Here is a 27701-nt window from a genome sequence, read left to right on the forward strand (position 1 = left end):
CTTAATTTGAGCCTGTCTGCCTGGCACCAGTTCCTTATGACACCCTGCCACATGGGGGTGCTGTTTGGCTTTTTTTTGAGGAGCACAACAGCTTTTGTTTAATAATTAAATATACATTAAAATCACTAGTACCTGCCACCCAAAGCTATAAGAATAGCTCAGGCGGCACACATTAGTCATTTTAATGCACATTTGAAGTCAGAATTGTCACAAGTGTGATGGCTAGTAGTGATAATACTGTCATTGCAAGCGCTAGTGGGTGCAAGCTGCAGTCATCTCCTGACAACGGCCGTCAATTATTTTTATACAAATTAAGCACTATTTAGACGAGGCCTCCTGCAAGGTGGTTGGTTTCAGCAATTTTGCCAGGTCTGATTTGTTTTCTTGACCTGCCGTGCCTGTTTCCTCCAACCTTGGGCTCATGCTCTGCCCTAGTTGCACTTTATGAAGTAACTTTAGGAACTCCACGCTGCCACCTACCAGAACTTTGCATCAGATGCACATGACAGACACTGACATCACCTCTGGCAAATCACAGTTGAACAACATTGCTGGAAATAAATTGGCAGTAGAAACAGCTAATTAGCACCCAGCAACTGAGAATTGCTTTCCTGAAAATTTTGTTTGTCTTGCGTCTAAATACCTGAAAAAAACACACCTTCTCACTATGCTTCAACAATTATTGACATTATGAAGCTAGTTTAATAGGTGGTTACATTTATTTGTTCCAAAAAATACTTCACAAGAACGTTTCCCCTTTATTGCCAAATGATGCAGTCAGCATACACCGATAAGAACTGGTTGCAAAATAGTGGTCGTAATTTACAAAGTGTTACTGAGTCGCAATTTCATTCACACACGCACTCACACACTCATGTAATAAAACTTACCTCAAGAGCTGCAACTCCAACAGGGAAGCCTCGGAGGTCCCAGGAGGGTTGGTACTGCTGCCTTCTCTCACTGGCTGACCTGGAGAAGGCAGCAGCCCCAATCTTGTCACAGAGTGGGATGGGTCAGTGAGACTGCTGACCCACCACACTCGGTGACGAGGTGACACTGATTGACACTTGACACTGGGCACTTCAGGGCTCAAAACTGAAGCGCCCAGGTCAGAAGCAATCAGTGATGTTTCCCCTCATCATGAGGAGGAGGGCCTTAAGGCACCTTTACCAGGCTGAATAGGTCAATCTCACAGGAGCTAGGACTTCTTCGGCCCAGCAAAGTTCACCCCAGGCAGCCAGGAGTCAGAATTTAGTGCATGTTCATCACGCTGCCTGACCGGAACCAGAAGAGTGTCTGTCAGGTTGACTTTGTGTAGCCTGACAGATACTCCTCACATCAGGAAAAAGGTAGAGGGGCATGGCATGGCCCCTCGGTTAGTATGGATGGGCTGTTGCTGCTTTTCACCCAAACATCCATATATTCCTTATTATTACTATTAACCCTATAAGACATTGCAGCAAGGGAGCCCAGTCTACTTTGACACGGCCCCCTTGCCAGTGCTATTTTGATTTATTTTATGTAAAAACATTTTTTCGAGAATTGGCCTATCTTGACCTACAGTACTTTGGTCATTCCTGCATTATAGTTCTCTGTTATCAGTCCTTCCTATTTGAAAGTTTCATGAACTCCTTACAATCATAATTCATTCATTTAAACTCAATTATGAAAGATCATTAAACACAATTTGCCAATGTAGCTATTTCACGTAGATGGTCTCATATTGACATTGTTTATCTTCTAATCTTTACACTTTTCTACTTCCTACGGCAGGACAAAATCATTGGCTTTTTTTCAAGTCCAATCCAATCGTAAGAACAAGGCATGTTCCTATTTATGGCATAAATATATGTATGCAATTCCAGGGAATCGAAATGCGGATAAATAAAACGTATTAGACTGCAGTAATAACGTAATCTTCACTCGTTACTAAAGTGTAAATACCAATGTTATTACCTCAGTAGAGTGACGTTGACACGAGAAAAACAATGTTTACTGGCTCCATGATTGCAGGGTATCATGACTTTGCACAGTGAAACAAAACTGTTGATAGAAAGCCTCCTCAGTGTGATTATACCTCACTGCCCAGATGTAACCCCTTCCATCCGTATTTTTTTTTAAATACCTATGAAAGAACGCCATGCCATAAAGCATCTATGCAGAGGCACATTACTTATAGTGAGCTGTTCATGACCATTGGTGAGGGGTGGATAGGAGTTAGGCTCCACTTGTGATACATGGCCCTCCCCACATTCAGGGGCAAGTGGCTTTTTTGCCGTTTTCTCCGCACTGCTGGACATTTCTCCGCCTGCAGTGCACTGCTTATATAAAGAACAAACAATGCAGCACAAGGAGGGAGCAAAATGCCGCAGGCAGAAAACAAGCAGATGGAAACACCCCACCCATGAAGAAAAAAACATCTGGGGTTCAGTACCATGCACTTGATTTTTAAAAAAAACCTGTGCGTCATTTAGGTGTCACCAGGAGTCGCCGCTGCCCCCCCTGGCATGCCCATTGCAAACCCTGGCACTGCCTTTGCGACCCCTGGGCTCAGCAGTGGCAAAATGAGTGCCTGAAAAACAGAGGCCGCTCGTTCTCATGGACGTAGGTGAGGACCCACTTTCCTGGTTTTCTGTCAATTTTTTTACTTCCCAAAGTGAATAATATTATTCACTATTTGTGTAATAAAAATGGAGTACAATTAGCTGGAATATGACCATACCTGGCAGCTAAGGCGAGTAAAAAATGCTTTTGAATGTAAGTTGTATGCATGCTTGTGGGTGAGTGTGTTTATGTCAAATAGAGTGTGAATTTGTGTGTATGTGTAAACGTGTGTGTTTGAGTCAAAATAAAGGTCAAATGGTGTGGCATGTGATGTCACTTCCCTTACTCCTGGCATTTTGGAGAATTGACGCCCGTGGGTGAACCCCATTTAAAAAGAAAAGAGTGGACCAGGAAAGCCCGCATTCAAAAACAGCTCACGATATGCTCGAAAAAAACTTACGCCGCTCTATGACATATACATGGAAGTGCGTTACACGAAAGTAAAACAAATAAATTTAAAAAAAGCGTACCATGGTGCGAGGGAGGAGAGAAAAAACTGATATATCGCCACAGGGGCACACCCCAGCTCAGAGAGTGAATTGGTGTGTGCCTTTGGTGAAATGTCTGCAAATCTCATTTATGCTATGGCAGTGAAAACATATGTGGGCAAAGATTACTTATTTAGAGCAGCTGTACTAATAAATACACGTTCACACATTTATTACTACAGTCTGACCAGAGTACAGGGAACTTGACGAGAAAAAAACAGCACTGCCTCACAGATACAGATGTTACAATTAATGTAAACAGGGTATTACCTCTGCTAGCAGTCACAAGGCCTCTTTATCCTACAGAATAAACGTAACCCCTTGCATCTTGATTTTTTCGTAAATAGCTTTTCTTTACCACAAACACACAAGAATAGATGCTGTGATGTAAAAAGATACATGCAGATCTACCCAGATTAATATGCTAGTCATTACCATTGTTGAGAGACTGACGGCATCGTGGCCAGTTCATGAATCATGGTGCTTCGCAACACTTAGCAGTGGCAATAAATAGCAGATTACACTCTGCATGTCTACCTGTTATATTTAACTCTGTATTTATGGTTAGGACAGATGTTCCCTTGAAAGGTTGTTTTTCTTTTCTTTCTCACTTTGGCGCCATTTGACAAATCTGGACAAAACTTTCCTAAAATAAAGTAAATCCGGTTTAGGTTTGGAATGGCAAGTTTCGTGCAAATCTGTCTGGGGGAAAGGGGAATAGAGAGGAGATAAAACAAGTAGACCTTGGGGGTTATTCTAACTTTGGAGGAGTGTTAATCCGTCCCAAAAGTGACGGTAAAGTGACGGATATACCACCAGCCGTATTGCGAGTTCCATAGGATATAATGGACTCGTAATACGGCTGGTGGTAAATCCGTCACTTTTCTGTCACTTTTGCGACGGATTAACACCTCCTCCAAAGTTAGAATAACCCCCTTTGTCATTTTAACTCCCATACAAAACTTTATTTGATTTGGTGTAAATTGTCACTAGTTTTCAAGACATTAATGTTATAAAAATGTGTCAAGGTGGACTTAAAAGAGTTACTAACAGAGATATCTGGACTATTGGACTTCAAATTATCCTTGAACCTGGGGTGAGACTAGTTTGTTGACCCAAATGTAAAACAACAAATATATTTCATTGGATGATGGAGTTTTTTTCCACGGTCCATTTTGGGTCCACAGAACGAAGGCAGGGTCCATGGACATAAAGACTGTGAGTGACTGGCTGCAAAACATCCCAAGAATCATAAAGGAGCAGAAGAAGCATCCCCTGACCTCCAGGCCCAGGTGGTGGAGTGGCAAAGGGACACAAATGGGCAGGAAATAAAAATAATTCACTGGACAGGTGGAGGTGGCTGTGGGGGTAAAGGTGGTTTTGCATTTAAAAATGCCACTAGGCTGGTTAGAGGAAAGAAAAATGCCGCTAACCAGCCTTGTGTCATTTCCAGACACACAACCATCCAAAAACATGACTCCTGTCTTTGCAAAGACAGGAATCATGCCCACCACTCCAATAGCCAGCACAGGGGACCAGTGTCCCATGGGCATGGCCATTGCACCCAGTGCCATGCAGGGGGCCCCATTTTAGGGGGCCCAATGGCACTAAAAAAAAGCCCAAATACTTACCCTACTTACCTGGGATGGGGTCCCCCATCCTCTGGTGTCCCTCTTGTGTGGGTGGGGATGTACCTGGGGCTTGGTGTAGGCGCATTCCATGGTGTTTGACCATGGAAATGGGTCCACAGGTCCCCTAATGCATGGTCTGACCCAGGCGTTAAATAATGGCGCTAAGCAGGCTTAGCACCATTGTTTGGGGCCGCATCCCACACGTGCCTCATTTTTGCATGGGGGATAAATATGGCGCTATGGGGATAGCGCCATTTTTTGGATGGGAATGCCTACCTTGCATCTCATTGTCGCAAGGTAGGTTCACGCATCCCAAAAATGCAGCAAACTCCAATATTTTGACTCTAGACATGTCTAGCGTCAAAACATAAATATGGAATTTGCGTTAAAAAAAATGACACACATTTGGCACGAACAGCATACAAATATGCCCCTATGTGTCCGGGTTCACAAAACTAAATACTAATTTCAGTTCTCGCGAACAAGGACCAGGGTCTACAACATGCACCACCTAAAAAGGAAAAAAAGTAATACAAATGAAAATAGAGATTATATTTAAAAAAAAACAAAAAAAAAAAAACATATGTTTTCTTTATCTTTTGACGGTTGGGTCAGGCCAAATGCCAGGCCCTGTAGCGAAGCCCTGCTCCTCTCGAACAAAAGGCTGTGCGGAAAGGTGGTTGGCAGCATGCAGTAGGTACGGGCGGGTCAGGTCTTCTATTTAGGGAAGTCTAGGTTGAGGGCCCAGCCAAATACCAGGCCCTCTGGCCAAACCATGCTGTGCTCGTCATAATGCCATGCTCAGCAGGGGGTTGGGTACAAGACCTGTTAACCCTCACTACACACAGCCAAAGGTAGTCAAATTTGCATTTGATGTGCAAGTTATGGTTGGCATGGCTGTTGTCTGAGTTCTGGTTGACTAGTGAATTGCAGTGTTTATTCAGATTAAATTTGTAACCATAACTATGTATTTGGGTGAACTTCAGAGTTTTTAAAGCTATGTGTTAAGTTCAAGAACACCACAATGCTTTAGATATGTTTCCAAATAGTTTATTCACAGTACAGCTTACAGGACACCAACCCACACTGGCAACTTGACCAACTGACAGCTTAGTCTTAGTGTACTGTGCTTTGTGCTGTCATCAACGACCTAGGCAATGTTCTAGTCACCTAAGCAACCAGTGACCTGGGTAAGTAGGTAATGTTCCAACCACAAAATTATGTAGCAGTCTGAATCATAACACACCTTCCCCCCACTCAAAATATACATAAACAAAGTTGAATGGATAATTAGGAACAACCTATACCTAGCAAATACATAAATGGGAATAAAAGAATAGAGGAAAAAACGACAAAGAAAAAAACAGTTATATATAATTCAAATTACTAATGACAAAATACTAATGACTATTCGGTCACCTAATCATTGTGCCAGGCTGGTCTGACTCTTGACCTTCGGGCAAAACTGTCATTGAAAGAAGTCTTGTTGGCTTTGTCCAGCTTAATAACTAAATCCTTCGGCACAGGGAAGTTGTCACTCCCACCAGGTTTGTCATCATCCAGGATTGTGAACCGTGACATATTCGACACATCACACCAAGTCCAACACTAACAATTTCTTCCTTGCTCCTGAAATAATGAATGAAAGGACCCATGAATTTAGAATGTTCTTTCTTCTACATCCCATGCTTACTGACCAACCCGTTGTCCCCAAAATTCCATATATGTCCACATGAAGACTTTTTCTCAGCAAACTGAGCTTTATACTTCTGGTTTGATGTTGTGCAGAAATTCACATCTTCATCACAATGAGCCACCTATTACCTTTCAGCATTAAAATTCAACCATGCAAAATTCAGCTTGTTGTGAGGCTCCCTGCCTCTCAAGTGGGTAAAAAGACACACTGAAATATTACAATTAGATGTGTTATGGTAAGCCCACCACATTTCTCTCAAAACATTCTTCAGAGAACGTTTTGTTAGTATCACTCTTTGAGCACAACTTTATCCGGTCTTGTTCATACTCTCAGCCAAGTTGTTGGCTTGTGGTGAGTACAGAGTACAGCGCTGTCTGAAATGTGTAATAGATAATTCTTTGAGAAACAGAGAGATCTGAAAAATAAATTGTACTTCATTGACCATAATTAGACACTTGGGAACACCTTCACTAGAAAATTCCTCAGTGAGAAATTCAATCACCGTTTTCGAGGTAACAGAAGCCGCACACCTAGTAACCACCCACTTAGAGGTGTAGCCATTTAATAACAAAACTTACCATTCATCACAAGGTAAAAGCTCAAAAGGCCACAGACTCACACGCCAAAACAACCAATGAAATGTTATTGTAACTATCATCTAGATTAATTGGTAAGCTTAACAAACAGTCTGCCGTCCTATTCCTTGGGTCTTGGTACATTCTCTGCAATGAAATTGAAATCAGATAATCCTTGCATCCATTGTCTAATGCTCAGGGATAAATTTCCCACTTCTCCACATATGAAAATCTGGGAAAGTGGTTGATGATCTGATTTTATCACGAAAGGTATACCCCACAAAAAAATGTTTAAATGATGAATGGCCCAATATACCGGAAATGCCTCTTGCTCAATTACTGAGTATCTTGCCTCAGCACCCTTTAGTGAGTAAGAAGCAAATGCCACTACCTTTGATTCACATTCCACCACCTGGGAAACACTGCACCCAATCCCTGGATACTGGCATAAGTTGACAAAACCGTTCTCTGACAAGCATCAAAATGCCCCAGTGTAGGTATTTTTCCACTGCTGTTCTTAAAATCACCAAATGCCACCACACTCATTCGTCCACTCAAATTAGGAATTATTTTTTAGCAACAATCAATAAACTTCAAGATTTGGAATGAATTTAGAGCAGAACTCTACCAACCCCAGAAAGGAACTCAACTAATCTTTGTTCTCTGGTGTAGGTGCCTCCACAATACTATTGGCCAAATCCAGCTTTGGACTCATTCTCTCACCTGAGCTTGTTTGTGCTAAATAGGTTACAGAAGTCACCCAAAACTTGCATTTCTCTTTCTTTATAACCAACCCAGCCTTTTGCAACCGCCCTAACACTTGCCCCAAACGCTCATCGTGCTCCTGTTGGTCCTTTCCATAGACTAAAATATCATCTTGAAAGAACAATACTTTATGAAGACCTTCCAGAACCTTCTTCATTACCCTCTGGAAGCATGCAGCAGAGGATACCAGTCAAAAGGCATACAGCTAAACTTATAGGCACCCAAAGGAGTCACAAATTATGTCAAGTGTCTGGAATCAGGGTGGAGCAAGACCTTGTGGTAGGCAGAGTACAAATCCATGACACTAAAGAATTTGGCATCTTTTATCAAAGACAATGTTTCTGAAATGTTTTGCAAAGGCTGCCTGCCCACCCATATGTGTTTGTTTAATAAATGTAGATCCACACACATTCTTATTCTTATCTCTTTTCCGCCATCTTTTGGGGCGAAGACCACTGGGGCCAGTCACTCGGAGCACTCAGTCTCTTCAATCACTCCTGACTCTAGCAACTTGTTCACTTCTTGTTCTTGAGAATCCATCATCAAATAAGTAACTATTCTTACTTTGCTCCAAATGGTACAGCCCCATTGTTCAAAACAATTTCATGTTCAAAGTTCCTCAGCAATCCTAGGGAAACTTAGAACACACGTCATCTGGTAACCACTCTGTTGAGAGTGGCAACACTATCTCTGAAGTACTGGGATTAAGAGTAATCTCCATATCACACTGATTTGTCCACCCCAACAAGTTGTCACCTCTTCTGGCTACATACACTTTACTCACTGCCTTCTGGTAACAGTCCTGTGGATTTTCATAATGGCATACCCAAGGACATCTACCCCACGGGTTGATGTCAGGAGGAAACAGCTCAATTTTGTCCAAACCAAACACCATGTCTGAGTTCTTGTCCCCCACCTTAGTATATGGTGACCCCTAGCACACACAATTCTTTTCCACTGACTGCAATCTCACATTCAGGCATCTCCAGAGGATCCACATCTAGCAATCCATTATCCCTCATGCTCAACACAAACTTCTTTTCACCTTCCACACAATAAATCCCTTCTGATTTAGCCCCCAACACACATCGCATAATGTCCCTTTTTTCCACATTTTTTTGCATATAGCAAATCATCCAGGACTATTTGAGAGATGTCCTTCATTGCCACATCTAAAACATTTCACACCAATGTTCTTGTTAAGGTTAGCATTTTCACTGTTGTTATATTTCTTGTGTTTCTCACTGCTAGAATATTTCCTTGAATCCCCACTCTTGTCAAATTCTTTTTTTATTTCAAGTACAGCAGTCTCACCTTTGTGAGTGTTCTTATCCTCACTCATCTCATGCACCCACATGCTGATTTTCTCCATACACTCCACAATAGCCAGGGCCTCTTTCAAGTCAGGATTCTTTGTTAGAAGTTTTTCCTGAACCTTAATCTTATAGCTACACCTAACAATTTGATCCCTGACCAAAGAATAGGTAAGCTGTCCAAACTCACAGGTACGTGCTAAAGTTTTCAATGATGCTACGTAACTCCCATTCTTTTCCTGCTTCCTTTGTGCCATTATGAAAAACGCATGCCTCTCAAGTACAATATTAATTTGGGATCCAGAATGTTTCTCTAACATCATTACCGACATGTCATGTAAACGCTCAGGCTCACCTTCTCCTTGCCGAGTGGTAATCAGTCCAAACGTTCATACACATTCCTACCCTCAATCCCCAAACTATGCAATAATATGGCTTGTTTCTTCACAGCAGAGATTTTTTTCCCCACCAATTGCAAGAAAATAAGAATTGAAAAGCTGTTTCGACCTCTTCCAAGGCACGATTGGTTCACCCTTATCAGTCAAAAACTGTGGTGGCTGTGACATGTTTGCTACTGCCATGAGTGACTACTTTAAGGACAAGGGAAACCCACAAGTACTCAGGGACCAGGAGTCAAAGTATTTTGTAAAAGGAACAATGGTCCCTCAAGTGAAACTATAAGAGTCAATGTAACATAGAAACACATTGGAGTCTACGCTTAATTTACAATTGTATATTGTTTACACCTTTATTGGAATTAAGACAATGTAGTGGGGAAACAAAAAGCACACAGAAAAAAATAACAATCATAACATAGGCAATAGAGTGAAAATACTCAGGCATTATATATGTGACAGAGATTACAATTAAAAAAATAAGCTCACAATACTCCAGTACCCATGCTCACATGAACCTAATTAAAGAATAAAAAGACCAAGTCAAGGTACTCCAGCCAATGATGTTTCGATCCTTCAGTCCAATGCTGGGATCATCAGGACATAGAATTATGCCGGAGGTGAGGGTCATACTGAATATATTACCCAATGCCTGCTTAAATTAAAATGTAGACAGTAAGAAAAAATGGGGAGAGACAAAGAGGAGAAAAAAAGAAAAGAGAGGGAAACTTGCATTAGTAGCGTACCATTATAGGTTCATAATCAGCCTTAGAAGCACACCATGCCAACCAGTGTCTAATACGAAGAACACAGCATACGCATAGCATTCAATGAGCTAATTTAGTGAAAATGGAAAACAGAAAGGCAAGCCGGATTGGTGAATAACCCTGAACGACACCACATAAAGGATTGCATGAACCAATGACTCACTCCCCAGGTGAGAAAAGTTTTAATTGGTGTGAAGGGTGCAGATAAATAGAGACAACATCCTGTCCTGTAATTGACTAACCTGTGGGAATGCAACATATGATGATATAGGAATCACGCAATAAGAGCCATACACAAATTTACGGGCTCGAAATAACCTTCCTTTAGTCTAAAAACTGAAGACAAAATATAAACAGGCAAGTGAGTAGAGTGCACATAACCACCAGTTCAGGTTGACTATTACCCGACTAGATCAACCCGAGACAATAGCAATCAGAAATGCAGGGGTGACAAAGCAGACTCAAAGGCGTCAACATGTGTTCTATCGTCCTGAACGAGGCGATGTGCGGTCGAATATAAAAAATAAAGGTAAAAACCCAAAATGATATTACAACTAACAAGAATTCGCTTGAAGTGGCAAGCAGTGGCTGATGCAATGGGGATCCCTCCAATGTTGGAGGTACGCACCAACACAAGTAGGAGATTGAAGAATGTCCTAAACACCAGTGACAGGGAGAGGGAACTACGCTTGGTATAAAGGAGGTTAGCGCATGCTTAATAGTCCCCGAAGCATGCAATGGCAGCCGGAAGAAAAGTGGGGCGGTCATTGCTGAGTGGAAGAGGCGAAAAAGAGAAAATGTATATAGCAGGGAAGCCACACCACTATAACCATCATCTTTTAGGACCGGTAGGGCATATAATGTTCCTAGAAATAAAATCATTTTATAAAAATAATGTGTTACATCGGCGTGCACAAATGAATACAAAAGAAAGTACAAATTAATACATATTAAACATAGTATATTGCAACATGTCATTTTGCAGTAGTTCTTAGAGAGAAAAGGCAATTTAGTAATTAGCCAGAATGCGACGCAAAACGAAGAAAGGAAAAATGGGAAAAATAGGGAAATTGAAACAGAGGGCCCAACTTCCCCAGTCTTATCTTAATAATTACAGTGAATAGCCATAGTATGACTCACATGTTCATAGAATAGACTAGAGTCTGGGTTGATATGAACATTTTAAATTTAAATTAGAAATAAGGAACAACAAAGTCCCAGGAAAGGCACTGGTTAGTGTAACCGGTCCAACAAGGTGCGATATTAAAGCAGTGCAGTCCTCCATCTTGTTCAGGCCAGTGTTAAGGCTGTTAGTGCGCATTATCCATTTTAGTTCTTCCTTATTGAGTAAGGCATTGATATTAGCCCCTGTTGGCGGGGACTTGAAAACTGTGATAACCTGTCAGCAAAGATCATTCTCACTGTGCTTCTTCTCCATGAAGTGGTCCACCAATGGTGCATTAGCCACTTTACATCTTTGGCAATTCCTGTGTTGACAAATACATGTACGCACCCTTCTGTGTTTTTTGACAAATGTGATTCAGATTGCAAGGGCAGGTAATGGCATATACAACATTTTCAGTATTACAATTTGAAAACTGATTTAACATGATTTTGATATTGTTAAACACAAACTCTTTGGTCTCCACAGTAAACTGGCATGCACTGCAATTTCCACACTTTGAATGTCCAACAATAGGGGAAGTCCCCAGAGAGCAGTTAAAATGGGTCTGGGATTGAAAGCAGGTAATTTTGCTCAAACCAGGTGATCTTTACTGTTTTTGCCTCTGCCAAATGCAAACAGCAGACGTTCAATATTAAGGTCACCCGCATTAACCACTTCTGTGCCCGGGACGTAATGGTTACGTCCTGCGGCACAGTGCTCGTGTGCCCAGGACGTAACCATTCCGTCCTGGTCACAGAGCCCAGAGGGAGCGCTAGCGCTCCCTCTGTGGGGTTACCCCCCAACGCAGGGATGGAAGGGGAAGTACTTGCCCTTCCACCCCCCCTGACCCCCTCGCCCCCCTGTGACGTCAGCGCACGATCGCGCGCTGACTATCACAGAGGCCTCCTCCCATCGGAAGAGAAATGCTCAGCATTTCTCTTCCGATCACGTGGAGGAGGCCTGAGAGGCTTCAAAGGGAAGGAAAGGAATTTCCTCCCTTTGAAGTCTCTCTGAGCATTTTAGGGGAGAGACCCCTTGGGCAAGGGTCGCTCCCCAGGAGGGCATTTTTTTTAAGGCCTCTTCTGCCCCCCCGGGGCATTATTATTAGGCTGATCTGCCCCTGGGGGGGGGGGCAGAAACCTCTAGGCACAAGGGATCATTTTTTTTGTTTTTCTGTTTTAGAGGTGGGGAGCGACCCCTTAGGCAAGGGTCGCTCCCCTAGGGGGCAAATTATATTTAGGCCCTTTCTGCCCCCCTTGGGGGCAGATTGGTCTATTTTTATGAGGCCAATCTGCCCCCAAGGGGGATAGAAACCACTAGACACCAGGGAGTTTTTTTTCCCCTGAATTTCACGCAAGGGGAGCGACCCCTTAGGCAAGGGTCGTTCCCCTGGGGGGCAAGTTTATTTTAGGCCATTTCTGCCCCCCCTGGGGGGCAGATCAGCCTATTTTAATTAGGCCGATCTTCCCCCACGGGGGGCAGAAACCACTAGGCACTGGGGATTTTTTGTTGTTGTTATTGTTTTACAGATGGGGAACGACCCCTTAGGCAAGGGTCGCTCCCCTGGAGGGGCAAATTGTATTTAGCCCATTCGGCCGATTTTAGGTCAAACTGCCCCCAAGGGGGGCAGAAACCATTAGGCACTGGGGATCTTTTTTTTGTGCCAATGTCACGCAAGGGGAGCGACCCCGTAGGCAAGGGGTCGCTCCCCACCTCTAAAAAATAAAACAAAACAAAAAACATTTTTTTTTATCCCTGGCACCTAGAGGTTTCTGCCACACCTGGGGGCAGATCGGCCTAATAACAATAGGCAGAAAAGGCTTAAAATAAATGTGCCCCCCCTCCCTCCGGGGAGCGACCCTTGTCTAAGGGGTCGCTCCCCACCTCTAAAAAACAAAACAAAAACAAAACATTTTTTTTTTTTTATCCCTGGCGCCTAGAGGCTTCTGCCCCCCCGGGGGCAGATCGGCCCAATAGCAGTAGGCCAATCTGCCCCTGGGGGGGCAGAAAAGGCCTAAAATAAATCCCCCCCCCCTCCCGGTAGCGACCCTTGCCTAAGGGGTCGCTCCCCACCTCTAAAAAAACACAAACAAAACAAAACAAAAAAATCCCCAAAAAACGTACCCCTGGCGCCTATAGGCTTCTGCCCCCCGAGGGCAGATCGGCCCAATAACAATAGGCCGATCTGCCCACGGGGGGCAGAAATGGCCTAAAATAAATTTGCCCGCCCAACCCCCCTGGGGAGTGACCCTTGCCTATGGGGTCGCTCCCCTTGCGTGACATTGGCGCAAAAAAAGATCCCTGGTGCCTAGTGGTTTCTGCCCCCCTTGGGTGCAGATTGACCTAAAATCGGCTGATTGTATTTAGACTATTTCTGCCTCCCTTGAGGGCAGATCGGCTGATTTTTGTTAGGCCAATCTGCCCCCATGGGGGAAGAAACCACTTAGGCACCAGGGATTGGTGTGTGTGTATGCGTGTGTTTTCTTTATGGGGGCAGCCCCTTGGATAAGGGTCGCTCCCCATGGGGGCACATTACTGTTGGCCATATCTGCCCCCCATTGGGGGCAGATGGGCCTATTTTTGGAAGGCCCATCTGCCCCCAAGGGGGGGCAGAAAGCCCACCAGAGGCCAGGGATGGTTTTTTTTTCAAAAATAAGAGGGTGGGGGTATGGCCATACCCCCACCCCAAATAAATGGGGCCAAAGTTGTTCTGCCCACCAGTGGGCAGATGGGGCAATTACCCCTGATCCACACCCCGGGGAGCAGAAAGTCTACTAGATGCCAGGAAATATAAAAATAAAAAAAATATATTGGGGTGGTGGCTACCAACCAGTATGGGCCTGGTTACGCCCCCACCTCAACTGAAGGGGGTAACAGTCTTTCAGCTCTCCCCTGCACTCTAAAACATTTGATTATTTGGGGTTTTAGTTTTACATTTGGACCATGAGAGCTTGGCTTACTCTCAAAATCGTCCCACTTGGAATGGTGAGGCCTGCACTTTGGGACGCTGCCATGTAGAAAAATCTACAAGACCTAGACACATCTGAAAACTAAACATCTGGGTGATTCCAGGGTGGTGTGTTTCACATGCACCCCGCACCATTTTTGTACCCACAATCCCCTGCAAACCTCCAATTTTGCTGGAAATCACACATTTTTCCCACGTTTTTGTGATGGAACCTTCCAGAATCTGCAGGAATCCACAAAATTCCTACCACCCAGCATTGTCTCAACTATACCGATAAAAATTCTGCTGCACTTGTCAGCTTAAAAATGTTTTTTTGCAAACTGCCCTTTTGGACCCCCTTTGTTCCCCCTCAATATAGACATGTTTTTGGCTCATCCCTTTCACAAGCACTTGGCCCACCTACACAAATGAGGTATCAAATGTGGTATGAAATGTGTCCTAGTGCGGTGATCCCACACAGAAATGTGGGAAAATTTTGATTTTTTAGCTAAATTTAAGGTTTGCTGAGGATTCTGGGTAAGAAAACATTGGCGGATCCACGCAAGTCACACCTCACTGGACTCCCTCGGGTGTCTAGTTTTCAGAAATGTCTGGGTTTTGTAGGTTTCCCTAGAAGGCTGCTGAGCCCAGGACCAAAAACCCAGGTGCCCCCAGCAAAAACAGGTAGTTTTGTATTTGATCATTTTGATGTGTCCAGATAGTGTTTTGGGGCATTTCCTTTCGCGGGCAGTAGGCCCACCCACAAAAGTGAGGTACCATTTTTATCGGGAGAGTTGGGGGAACACTGGGTGGAAGGAAATTTGTTTCCCGCATCCAAAAAAATGACTCACACGAAGGAAATTTGACGGGCGTCAAAGTTTAAATATGGTGCACGGTTTGCGCCGAATGTGCGTCAAGATTTGTGACGCACATTCGCGCAAACAGAGTATAAATATGCCCCCAAGTATCTCCATGATAGACCATGAACAATATCACTATTTTGCCCGACATAAAATTGCCACCCTAAAGGTAATGTGTATGACATTACACGTATGACAGGAAACATATCCAGCGACACTCCTGAACATTCCTCCTCTGAAGAACAAACAAACCTTTCCAGCTGATGTCACCATTTAACACAAGAGTGCTGCCACAATTGTACTTCTAGCTGTCGCCTCAGTGTGATGGCTCCCTGAGCAGTCAGACTCCTCCAGCTGTTCCTTCGAGTAAGTGAGATCTCCACAGGCAACATCAAGGAATAAGTTGCTGTACTTAGCTCCATCTTTCAGGTAATCAGCTGCTGGAGCAACAGTCCGTTGCAGTTCTAAAATTCTCGTGGGTAATCAGGGAAGTTTGTGGTCACTCGCTTCTCCCCAGCAGGCACTCGTCACACGCTTCTGATATGTTTCCAAGTAGTTTATTCACAGGACAACTTACAGACCACCAACCCGTGCTCTAAGCTTCACCAATTGACCCCTGCTTAGTGTTACTGTTAGTTAGTGTTAGGGACCAATTGACCCCTGCTTAGTGTTATTGTGTGGTGCTTTGTGCTGTTATCAATGAGCTAGACAATGTTCTAGTCACCTAAGCAACCAGTGACCTAGGTAATGTTCCAGCCACAAAATGATGTAGCAATCTGAATCATAACACTATGTTAAGATCTTCTAACCAGTGAATATCTCACAGGCGTCAAATCTTGATACTTCTTTGTACTTGAAAACACATGTTCCCAACTTCACAAGCAATTATTTTTTTTCTGTGGCAAAGAACACTGCCAAGGTCAGCATCTGTCTTCCACACTACCAATGTAATGTGCAATCATTCCACAGGCCTTTACGTATCCTAAATGTACTTGTCATTTTTGATATCCATGTTCCTATCACTGGAACTGAACCCTTCTGCCTGATTGGAAAGTCTATGCCAGCATCTAGCCTTGCAAATCTCTTTTTTCCTATATTTTCACTAAGTATTGTCTGTCTATGTAAATATGGCTGCTTAGTAGAGCTAGTTGCCCCTTAAACTCCTTTTACAACAAGGAACGTATGGTTCCATTGAAGGTAATTCTCCTATACACAGACCCATATTTATACTTTTTTGTGCCGTATTTGGGTACTTTTTTTACACAAAAGCGTCGCAAACTTACAAAATACAACTGTAAATTTGCGCCACTTTTGCATTAAAAAAGTGGCACAAATGCGGGGCTAAAAAAGTATAAATATGGGCCACAGTGTTGCAATCTCCACCACTGTCTTAATGATAACGCAAAGAATGGATAAGGCACACACACGGTGACATTCACCCCTTTAATGTACTTACAGTGAGGGATATGTAAAAATAATATATTCTTGCCTCACTAAATCTTCCCCAGTTTAAAGCCTGATTGAGAATACTTATGGCTTCTACTAAGTCCAAGCCCAGCCTCAAGAACACCTCGCTCAGCACTGGAGCACCCACTGTATTTTAGTTTAGGATACCAAGTGCCTCTATCTCAGTGTATATGGGCAACCCTTTCCACCATACAGTAATTTTCTGCTGGGTGATCATATGTCTTCCAATACCCTTATAATCAGTTGAGTTTCACTGCCCTCTAAATGCTGCTATTGTTTTTCAGACATGTGTTTTCTTCTTATGTTGGGCTCTGTTACTGCCTTCAATGCTTCCCGTTGATCTTTCGTCAAGTTTTCTTTCTCTTGTTTTTGAGAGGGCTGCAGTTTTTCTAGATCACTGACAACGAGATCATGGAATATATCTATTTTATTTCCTGGGGAGAGAGATGGGAGTTTATTCGCATCAAAAGAAATTGTTCAAATGAACGAGATATGAATGAGAAATTTGATGAGACTAGAAAGAGATTCATAAATAGGGGATACAAATTGAAATCAATAAAACATGGTGAGATGAAGGCAGGGGAAAAGACACGAGAACAGGTGTTGGTCAAGAATAGAAATGTATCAGAACAATCAAACATGGAAATGAATGAGATTAGATTGATCTTGGATTATAGTAAAGAGAACCAACAAATAGTGAAAATATTGAACAAATATTGCCACCTGATTCAAAAAGATAGTGACATTGGACAAAGAGTGGGCACTCGCCCCTCAATTACATATTGGAAAGTACCATCTTTGAAAGATATGTTAGTTAAAAGTCACTTAGAGACGTCTAAAATTCCTAATTGGTTATCGGAGGGGAACAAAGGTTTCTTTTGCTGTAGAAAATGTAAAGCATGTAAGATTGGATGTAACAAAAAGGCCATAACAGACTTTAGAGGAAGAGAAATTGTGATTGGAGAAAGAATCACATGTGAAACATCTTTTGTTGTATATGTGTTGGAATGTTGATGTGGACATAGATACGTAGGTAGTACTATATGCCCCCTGAAAAAGCGTATTTTAGAACATATAAGGGTGGTGCAAAATGAGAACACCACGTATGCTATGACCAAACATTTGAAAAATCACTCAGAATTGGATTGGTTGTCCATGAAATACTATGGTATTGCGACAATACAAAAGCATGAACGGAGAGGTGATAGGATACAGAGATTGAGGCGTTTGGAGTCCAGATATATTATTAGATTAAATACCAAGATGCCATTTGGGATTAACTATGAAGGAGAATTATATTGTCATCTGTAAGTATGGTTGTACAATAGGAATTAGATTATACTGTTGATGCAAAAACCAATGGAGTATATTAATTTAAGAAATGGAATAGTTATAATTTAGAATAATTGGGGTATTAACCCCCTATAGGCAAATGATTAAATATGAGTTGAGATATTGTAAGGGTGGAACTAAAATAATGAGGACAGTGTAATATCATAACAAGTTGAAATTATGGGTAGAATATATGTTGTTATGTTTATTTTATGTTATTTTGTTTTATTATTCTGTTTACACAGAGTTGTTTGCTGGTTTTCTTTATTATTAGCATACACTGGAGTTAAAAAGGTTATTGGTTTGGTGTTAATATAAGCACATTTTATGAAGACTACATATCCCAGAATGCCACATAAGGGCATGGCTTAGAGCAGTGTTTCCCAACCTTTTGACTCCTGAGGACCCCCAATGAATCATTACTGGAAGCCGAGGACCCCAAGCAATTTGTACGATTTAAATTTCAAACATTAAAATAATAATTTGCAAAAAATATAACAAGTACACACCAAACAAATACTCAAATTACTAAAGATATAATTCGTTTATATTGAAAAAAATATGCAAAATTCAAAACATTTTATTGGGAAGGTTGGCGCTGCATCTCGGCGACTACCTTTTCAATGTTTGGTTTTATTTATGAAAGGTGAATCCTCAGGTCAGATTCTACATTTCCGGAGCGATTTCTGTTTTGATATTTTTTAGGTATGTAAGATCTGAGAAAGCTCTTTCACATAAATGAGTGATGGGGAAAGGAAGTAAACCACAGGGGCCCTCTCATCTCTCCCTAGCCTCTCCGTCACATGTACTTCATTTGTTTTAAAGCACCTCTCATACCACTGTAGGGTGTCAGAGCACTTTACAGGGTACTACAAGGGGTAGGATTCACATGTCATCCACACTGGTAGGCGTTTTCTAAGAGTTCTTGGTCTGGAGCAGCACAAATTTAGGATTGAGAACACAGCACAGTGATTAGCGAGGACGTTAGTAATAAGTGTATTTCTACTGATTTTTTTTTTTTTTTAGCAGCATAAGGAAAATTAGACTAGGGAAAAACAACTTTCTAATTTGTGCCATGCGGTTTGCATGTAGCTCTTTAACGGCGGTTCATAGCTCACTGTGCTAGATTATTATTATGAACTGCACAGTAATAAAAGAATCCTTGTGACAAAAGCAGTAACCCACTGTGCCATGCTCATAAAATACTGTTCTTTGCATGATACACGTTCTTTGCAGCAGGCATATTAACCATCTGCGCTACCTTTGAGTCAAAACTGCCACTGACCAAAACTCGAATTCCTCTCCAGCAGGTACATTAGTCAATAGAGTTCTCTTGACACTTTTATTTTTGTTGTACACGAGCTTTGCAGTGCTTTTAAAACTGCTGAACAAAGGAAGTAATAAAAATAAAAACAGGAAGCAAGTGTTTGTCAGAGGCCCCACTGGAGAAGTGTCTTTCTCCCAGCCCAGGCCTGCGGACCCCCTGGGAATGTGTCACGGACCCCTGGGGGTCCGCGGACCACAGGTTGGGAACCACTGGCTTAGAGGATCAGTATAAATAGTGCATGTAATGGACTGTATAATTACCGTGATCAAGACCGGGAAGGTCAAAACGCGTTGGTGTCAGTTTGTTTGGGGTCTTTTCATGTAATAAAAGAAGATTGATGTAATCCTGTGAGTGCTGCATCCTTGACATTATTGGCAAACTGGTGTGAATATATATATACATATATGTATATATACATATATATATATATATATATATAAACATATATATATATATATATACACGCAAGTGGCATCAAAATTATCAGAACAGAGTTATGGCTGGACTATACTATAAGGCTAATCATGTAGTCAAAATCCATCTGTGATACAATTTGGATTGAGTCATATAACGAATAGATCAAGCAATCTGTTAATCATTGTATATTTCATCAAAAACATTTTAAAACAAAATGAAAAATGGTGAGACAAAATTATGAGTACAAATGTCACTCCTAGGCTTTTTGGTGCTTTACTTAATTCAAAAGTTTCAAGCAGATGTTACCAACACAAGGCTTCATTAGGGGAACGGCCAATGTCTGAAATGCAATTATCCATGTGCCCATATAATTCTAAAAAAGACTATTTAAAAGCCTATGCCGGTGAATGAATCAGTGTAAATTGAGGATCTAAAATGGAAGTTTCCTGCCAATCAGCACTGCTTTTCCTAGTGCTATTTTCTTTTATTATTTTATACCTTATTATTTTTAAATGAAAATGTACTGATATAATTACATTTATAGGTAACATTTCAATACAGAGATTCTTATTTTATTGCATATTATTTGTGTTTTTTGTATAATTTAAATGATTGCTTATATACCAGACGAAGGTCTGGTGGAGATAAGACCTCTTCATAATGATTTGCTGAGATGATATATGAGAATGAAATCTGAAGAGAAGGGGATAAGGGTGGTGAAGGATGTTCCTTAATACATTATAGGTGCAATGTAGTTCAAGAAGATGCAGAAGAGGGGTTGAGGAGCATCCCTTCTAACTGCTCTCTTCTCTCTATTTCAGAAACTGACCTTTCCAAGCCACCATGTTACGAGGAGGCAGTACTAATGGCAGAGCCGCCACCTCCCTATAGTGAGGTGCTCACGGACACCCGCGGCATCTACCGCAAAATTGGTACCTCTTTCCCGGCGTCAGATAAAGATGTGAAGCCAGAGCACCTACAGAGCCATAACAAGCCCCTTTTCTCGGACCGTGTCATTCCTGCTACAGCGCCATTCTCTGCCCCCCTTGCCTCGGCCCCACCCTGCCTGGAGCTGGGCCGGAGCAGTCTGATACTACAGGCTGCTGGCTCGGGGAGGATGCTGCCCAGCTGGACCGACCCCCAACTAAGTAGTCGGGGAGTATACGGGGGTTGCAGAATCCCCCTGCCCATGCCTTTATTAGGAAGGACTACAGCCGTGTGACCTACCAGCCAAGAGGATTATGGACCATCTTGGTCAGTAGAGTGGATCCAGGCTCCATCCAGGTGATGGAGGTAAGGACTGATTGGTCAATCAGGTGTACACGAGAGGACCTCATGAAGCTCAAGTGCCCACAAAACACACATAGGGTTGGAGAAGCATCTACAGTGTGTCAAACAACGCCAGCCCTCTTGATTTTTCAAACTTTCCTAATATGCCGGTCTACCTGTGAACGTTTGGAGTAAACACTTTGGTAACTTTAGAGACCAACAAGATGCCCTTTGAAGATGAGGGTTTGACATAACCTTTTGCAGTTCGACCACATCCTTGTGAGAACTTTCTTGATGGTGAACAACTGGCGGTTTGTGGTGATGGTGAGGCCTTTCTCACACTCATTAGCTCATGGCCCATGTCAATCACTCAAGCCCCCCTGTGTTAGAATCTTTCTCACATCACTCCCTTCCATTAATGGCTCCATGTTCTTATTTCACACTTGGTGACGCCCGGAGCGTTGGGCTGGGCACTGGCTCAAGCTCAGGGTCCCTCTCTTGAACATGCTTTCAAGCGCAGAATTGTGATTCTTTTGGGACCCGTCACAGACACTCACACAGGACGATTTGAGCCTTTGCTCAGCGTGACTTTTATTTATTTTCTTTGTAATATTTTGGAAAAAATAAAAAAAAAATTGGTGTGATGGAAATCACTTACAGGTGTGATAAAACAGACAGCGTCCTTGTCTCTGGGGGCTGAAGTGCTCGGATAATCCATAAATTATTGATACAAAAATACAAAGCCAGTCATACACAGGGTCTGGTGTTCCTGCATCTAAGAGGTTTTTGTTGGACTGAGGTTAAAACCGTCAAGCACTTAAGCCCATATTTATACTCTTTTAGCGCCGCATTTGCGTAATTTTTTACGCAAAAGTGGCACAAACTTACAAAATACAATAATATTTTGTACGTTTGCGCCGCTTTTGGGTCAAAAAATGACACAAATGTGGCACTGAAAAAGTATAAATATGGGTCTTATTTCTATGTCAATAAAAGATGTCCTTGGAGAAACAGAAAACAGACAGTTCCATTATCTGGTACCAGCTAGTGGGTTTAGGTGTTTTAGCTACCATGAACCAAAGGGATAGGTTTAATCCGTTCTCTCCATCCCTCTTTCTTACCCTCTCCCTTCCCCCCACAAAGGCTTACCTAATACGTACAGCACGCTTGTTTAGGACCATACATGATGAAACAGAGGCCCATATTTATACTTTTTGATGCAAACCTGCGTTAGTGCAGGTTTGCGTTTAAAAGTATACTGCCGGCTAGCGCCATTCCTGGACGCCAGCTGGGTGTCATATTTATGCTATGATGCTAGCCGGCGGTAAGGCCCAGTAAGCGTCAAAATGATTGACGCTAAACGGGTTGGGCAGGCGTAGGGGAAACTGGAGGTAGTGCGTGAAAGAATGGCGCTAGTCAGGTTAGAGTAAAAAAAATTACTCTAACCTGATTAGCGTCATTTTTTCCATGTACAACCCCCATGGACATGACTCCTTTCTAAGTGAAAACAGGAGTCATGCCCCCCCCAGCCCAATGGCCAGGCCCAGGGGACTTATGTCCGCTGGGCATGGCCATTGGGCACAGTGCCATGCAGTGGGGCCCAAGTTAGGCCCCCCCTAAGGCACTTTGAAAAAAAAATTAAAATACTTACCTGGGATGGGTACCCCCCATCCTTAGGTGCCCTCCAGGTGTGGGTGTGGGTGGGCAGGGGTGTCCCTGGGGACATGAAAGGGCATCTGTGGGCTGTTTCCATGGTCTCTGACCATGGAAAAAAGGCCCAGAGATCTCCTAACACCTACCCATACCCAGGCGTTAAATAATGGCGCTAAGCAGGCTTAGCGGCATTATTTAAGGGCCTCCTCCTCCTGTGCGTGAAGTCAGCACGGGAGTATAAATATGACGCTATGGCCATAGCGTGGGTTTTTGCCCGGGAACGCCTACCTTGCATCTCATTGACGCAAGGTAGTTTCCCGCAAGCCAAAACCGACGCAAACTCTAAAACTTTGGTGCTAGACGGGTCTAACGCCAAAGTATAAATATGGAGTTAAGTTTGCGCCGGATTTGCGTCAAACAAATGATGCAGATCCTGCTCAAACAGAGTATAAATATGGGCCCGAGTTTCCCAACTACATACTAACATGCACACCACTCTGAAACATACAAAGAGATGAACAGAGGTACACCACTCTGAAAACATATAAAGATTGAACAGTTGCACGCCTGTTTGTAAACTTACCAAGAAATGCAATCCTGTATGCAACGTAAATCTGGGCCTTAGAGGCCAATTACATAAAGTGCCAACATGCAATGATGTGCTGTTGTGCTTTCGGCACCAGATCACCTACTGCAAGGCCACGCAGTTTTAGCACCATTGCTTTTTGTAGCTGTCTTTGCAGATCAGCGTTCTCTAACAAAATGTAGATGTAGTCATTGTAAACAAACTATGATCATGATTTGTTTTTTTGCAGCTAACAACACCAACTACCAGAAAATTAAATAAAGGGAAACTTCCATTGTGAAGTACGGCTCGGGATAGCACTTCATTGTAAATTAGCTCTGCCTGGCCCGTTTACCTTACTAAACCTACAGATGGAGGCACACACATCTAAGCAAACATAAAAAGGAATTCACGGTCATTCATAAATATACAGTGTGATGGACACTTGAACCATATAAGGTATTATATGAGATCGCTGTGCATAAATCTAAATAGGCACACCTGGCTTTCAATATAAAAAGAGATGTTCACACGTTTCCGTGGATATCAAAAATTGTGCATGTACACGTGGACGTCGTTTAAGGGTCACCAGGGGTCGCAGCTGCGACCCCTGGTTTGCCCGTTAAGACCCCTGGCACTGCCTTTGCGACCCCCGGACTCAGAAGTGGCAAAAATAATTGCCTGGAAAACAGGAGCAGCTTGTTCTCATGGACGTCGATTGGGGCTCCACTTGCTTTGCTCTCTGTCAATTTTTATTTCACTAATAGTGATTATAACGTATTATTCACTATTAGTGTAATAAAAATGGACAACAAATAGCTGGAATATGCCCCTCCATGGCAGCTGAGGTAAGTAAAAAATGCTTTTAAATGTATGTTGTGTGCGTGCTTGCGGGCGAGAGTATGTTTATGCGAGAGAGTGTATGCAAGTGTGAATTTATGTGTATGTGTGAGTATGTGGGTATGAGTGAAAGTGGAGGTTAAAGGTCGTGTGGTGTCACTCCTCCTACCCCTCGCACTTCGGTGAACTGACGTCCATGCATATACATCTGAGAATACAGAAAAATCATACATGCTTCTCTATAAACATACAAAAAGCTGCGCACCTGTCTGTAAACATAGAAAAAAGTTCACACTTGACTAAGAAGCAATTACATACTTAAGCATGCAAACACATGCACACTTGTTCGTGAACAAACCAAGAGACCCACGCCTAAACATGCGTAACCAAGGACATGAATATGTTACTGTGATCTCAAAGTAAAATGCACACATTTCAGAAAAAATCCGCAGGGGTTAATGCCAATCTGAAGGCTTACAAAGAAAAGTACATAAAAATGGAAACATGTCGGTCTTTACATTTCCAGATTATGCTCGCCTAAACATAAAATGGATGCACGCATTTTCACATACATCCGCGTATTGAGATCCACACTTGGTTTGAGGATTGTAGACTGGTGCTCCCCTGTTCACAGGCTAAGAGAAGCACGCCTCTCTGCACATATCCTAAGATCCTAAGAGATACATATTTGCCAGTAAACATACTCCGAGACGGCATCTTTTAGTGAACGAACCAAATAAACCACGACGAATCTCTGTAAACTCACTAAGGTGCGCACCTTTTTGTAGACATAAAAAGATCCATAATCGTTATTAATCATACCTACAGAATCAGATCATTCTATATGAGCATAGTGAGATACACACACGAGTCTGTAAACATACACAATGATCCACGCCTGCCATTAAACATACCAAGATAACCACACCTGTCTGTAAACATACTCATATATACACCTGTCTGTACTAAGAACTGCAGCTGTCATTAACCATCCCAAGAGAACCACATCACTGTGTAAAGCATAGTACGGTATGCACACCAGTCTGTAAACATACACATGGATCTACATCTGCCATTAAACATCCCAAGACGACCACGCCTGCATGTAAACATAAAGAGGCCTACAGCTACCATTACACACTCCAAGAGAACCACATCATTCTGTAAAGCATAGTGAGGTATACACAGCAGTCTGTAAACATACATATGGATACACACCTACCATTCAACATACCAAGACAACCATGCCTCTCTGTAAACATACAAGGGCATATTTATCAATGTGTTGCATCGCCTATGCGCCATGCAAGGGGGAGCCCAAGGGCGACGCAACACTAAAATAAGGTTTATCAAGCCACTTAAGGCCGTCTTGCTTGGCCCTGAGTGGCTTGATAAATCTGGAGTCATGCACTGCAGCGCAAATCGCCGTATTGCATTACTCCACCCTTGGGAGGCATTCTGTCGGTGGTGGATGGGTGTTCTCACGCATCCACCCATAGATTTGGCTCTTTCCCTGATTTCCCATAACTGGTAAACCTGGGAATGCGTCAAAATGCATTCTGCAGCACACTTAGAAAGAGGATGACGCCTCCGAGGATTGTATTTGTGCAAGAAGGTGCCCCTGCCTGCACAAAAGCAGATGCCCGTGCACCAAGGTGCAAGACTGCCTGCGTTGGCACTAGGTAGCCATACAGTGCCAGCACAAGGGAGGGGAAGAAATGCACCATATTATGTTAAATATGGAGCATCCCTGCCCCTTCCCTTTCACCCAGTGCAGCAAGGTGGTTTGCTGTGCTGAGGGAAATAATGGTAAATATGCCCTGCAGTTACTAAGAGATGCACACCAGTCTGTAAACATAAACAGGTATCCACACCTGTCATTCAGCATACCAAGACCACCACACCTGTCATGCTAAGATGCACACCTGTTTGAAACATAAAGAGAACCACAATCAGTATTAAACATCGCAAGAGAACCAGATCATTCTGTAAAGCACAGTAAGGTATGCACACCAGTCTGTAAACATACACAAGGATCCACACCTACCATTCAAAACACCAAGACAACCACTCCTCTCTGTAAACATACTAAGAGGTTCACGCCTGCCTGTGCACATGCAGAGATGCAAATTTCTGAGGGGCATATTTATCACTATTGTACGCAGCGCAGCAAGCCAAGGGATGTGGCAGAAATGTGGCATATGTAACATTACACAGCTCACTCGTGTCCTTTCCTTTTGATGGCACACAATGTGCTGCCTGCGCAACCATGGTGCTGAAGTATCTGCATTGCAGGCAGGATGGTGTTTGTGCAGGAAGGGGCACCTTCCTGCACAAAAACAATCCGCAGAGGAATTTTCCTCTTTCTGTGTGTGCTGCTTAATGCAAGACACTTAGAAAGAGGAAACTACGGTGATAAATAAATACATTTCTCCTCATTGTGCCTCCCCTGGAAGGTGTAGCATTTTTGCCTCTTTCCCAATTTTACCAGTGATAGTAAATCTGGGAGAGAGCCAAAATCAATGGGTAGATGCATGGGAACACCCACTCCCAACCCATGGAAGGCCTCCCCGGGGCACAGTAACGCAGGGCAGCGATTTGCGCTGCCTTGTTTTACTCCACATTTATCAAACCACACAAGGTGGCCTTATGTGGCCTGATGAATCTTACTTAAGTGTTGCTTCGTCCTTGTGCCTCCTTCTGTGGAGTGAGGGCGATGCAAAACCATGATAAATTTGCCCCTTGGCGAGTCTACCAAAAGAACCACAACACATATCTAGACACACTAGGAGGCACACATCTATAAATGGGGAAAAAAATCCACAGCGGCCACTAAGCATCCTAAGAGCACCACGTCAATCTGTAGAAGCATACTTAGAGATGCACAGCACTCAGCAATCCAGTAAACACACACAAGGATCCGCATCTTTTAGTAAAGATACCAAGGGAACCACAGCACAACTCACGGCGATCCGCACCTGCCACTGAATGTACCAAGAGAAACACCACTCCTTGTACACATACGTAAAGAGCCACGCGTGTGTGTACAGATTCAGAAAGATCCAGAACTGTTGGCAAAGGTACCAAAACAAACTACCTCACTTCTTAGTAAACACACAAAGATCTTTGTACACTTTCAAAGAGATACACACCAACTACTCTGCAAAGATACAAATATACCCGTGGCCATCTGCAGTCACACAGTGATGCTCAAGTTCCCATAACTCTCTATGCAAGCCATTCATGTCTGGGCAGTGATGGCACAGGGGCGCTGCCAGCTCAGACAGCAGGCTGAGGGTGCCAGTGCCTCACACACGTCGTGACTTCCTGAGCAGGCCTGCCTTTGTTCCGCGCCGTCAGCGCTGCTGTTCCGCCGGCAGCTTTGTTATTTCAGGAAAGCATTGAATGTCTCCCAGTGTGGGGTGTGTGGGCAACAGGTCTGCGTGTGCAACGGGAGGGGGAGGGCGAGGAGAACCCGGAAGAGCGGAGGGGAAGGATAACGAGGGAAAAATGTACGGGAAGAGGAGAGAGTTTGTGGGGGCGGGGAGGGAATAAAAGAAGAAGATGTAAAAGAGAAAGGGAGGGTAGCAATAGAGAGAAGCAAAATCGAGCCGGGAGAGGATGA

At 43.1% G+C, this 27701-nt stretch overlaps 1 protein-coding gene across 1 annotated transcript in view; it reads left to right on the forward strand.

Annotated features, from left to right (window-relative positions):
* The window catches only part of PRR7 (proline rich 7, synaptic), a 194167-nt gene extending 170642 nt beyond the window's left edge, over positions 1 to 23525 (forward strand). Inside the window, exon 4 of the mRNA XM_069244492.1 lies at positions 20571 to 23525. Coding sequence (XP_069100593.1) covers positions 20571 to 20971 — 401 coding nt within the window. The 3' untranslated portion in view covers positions 20972 to 23525. The remainder of the gene's footprint in view (positions 1 to 20570) is intronic.
* Positions 23526 to 27701: the final 4176 nt, after the last annotated feature.

This window comes from Pleurodeles waltl, chromosome 7 (genome assembly GCF_031143425.1).
Source record: "Pleurodeles waltl isolate 20211129_DDA chromosome 7, aPleWal1.hap1.20221129, whole genome shotgun sequence".
Classification (NCBI taxonomy): Eukaryota; Metazoa; Chordata; class Amphibia; order Caudata; family Salamandridae; genus Pleurodeles; species Pleurodeles waltl.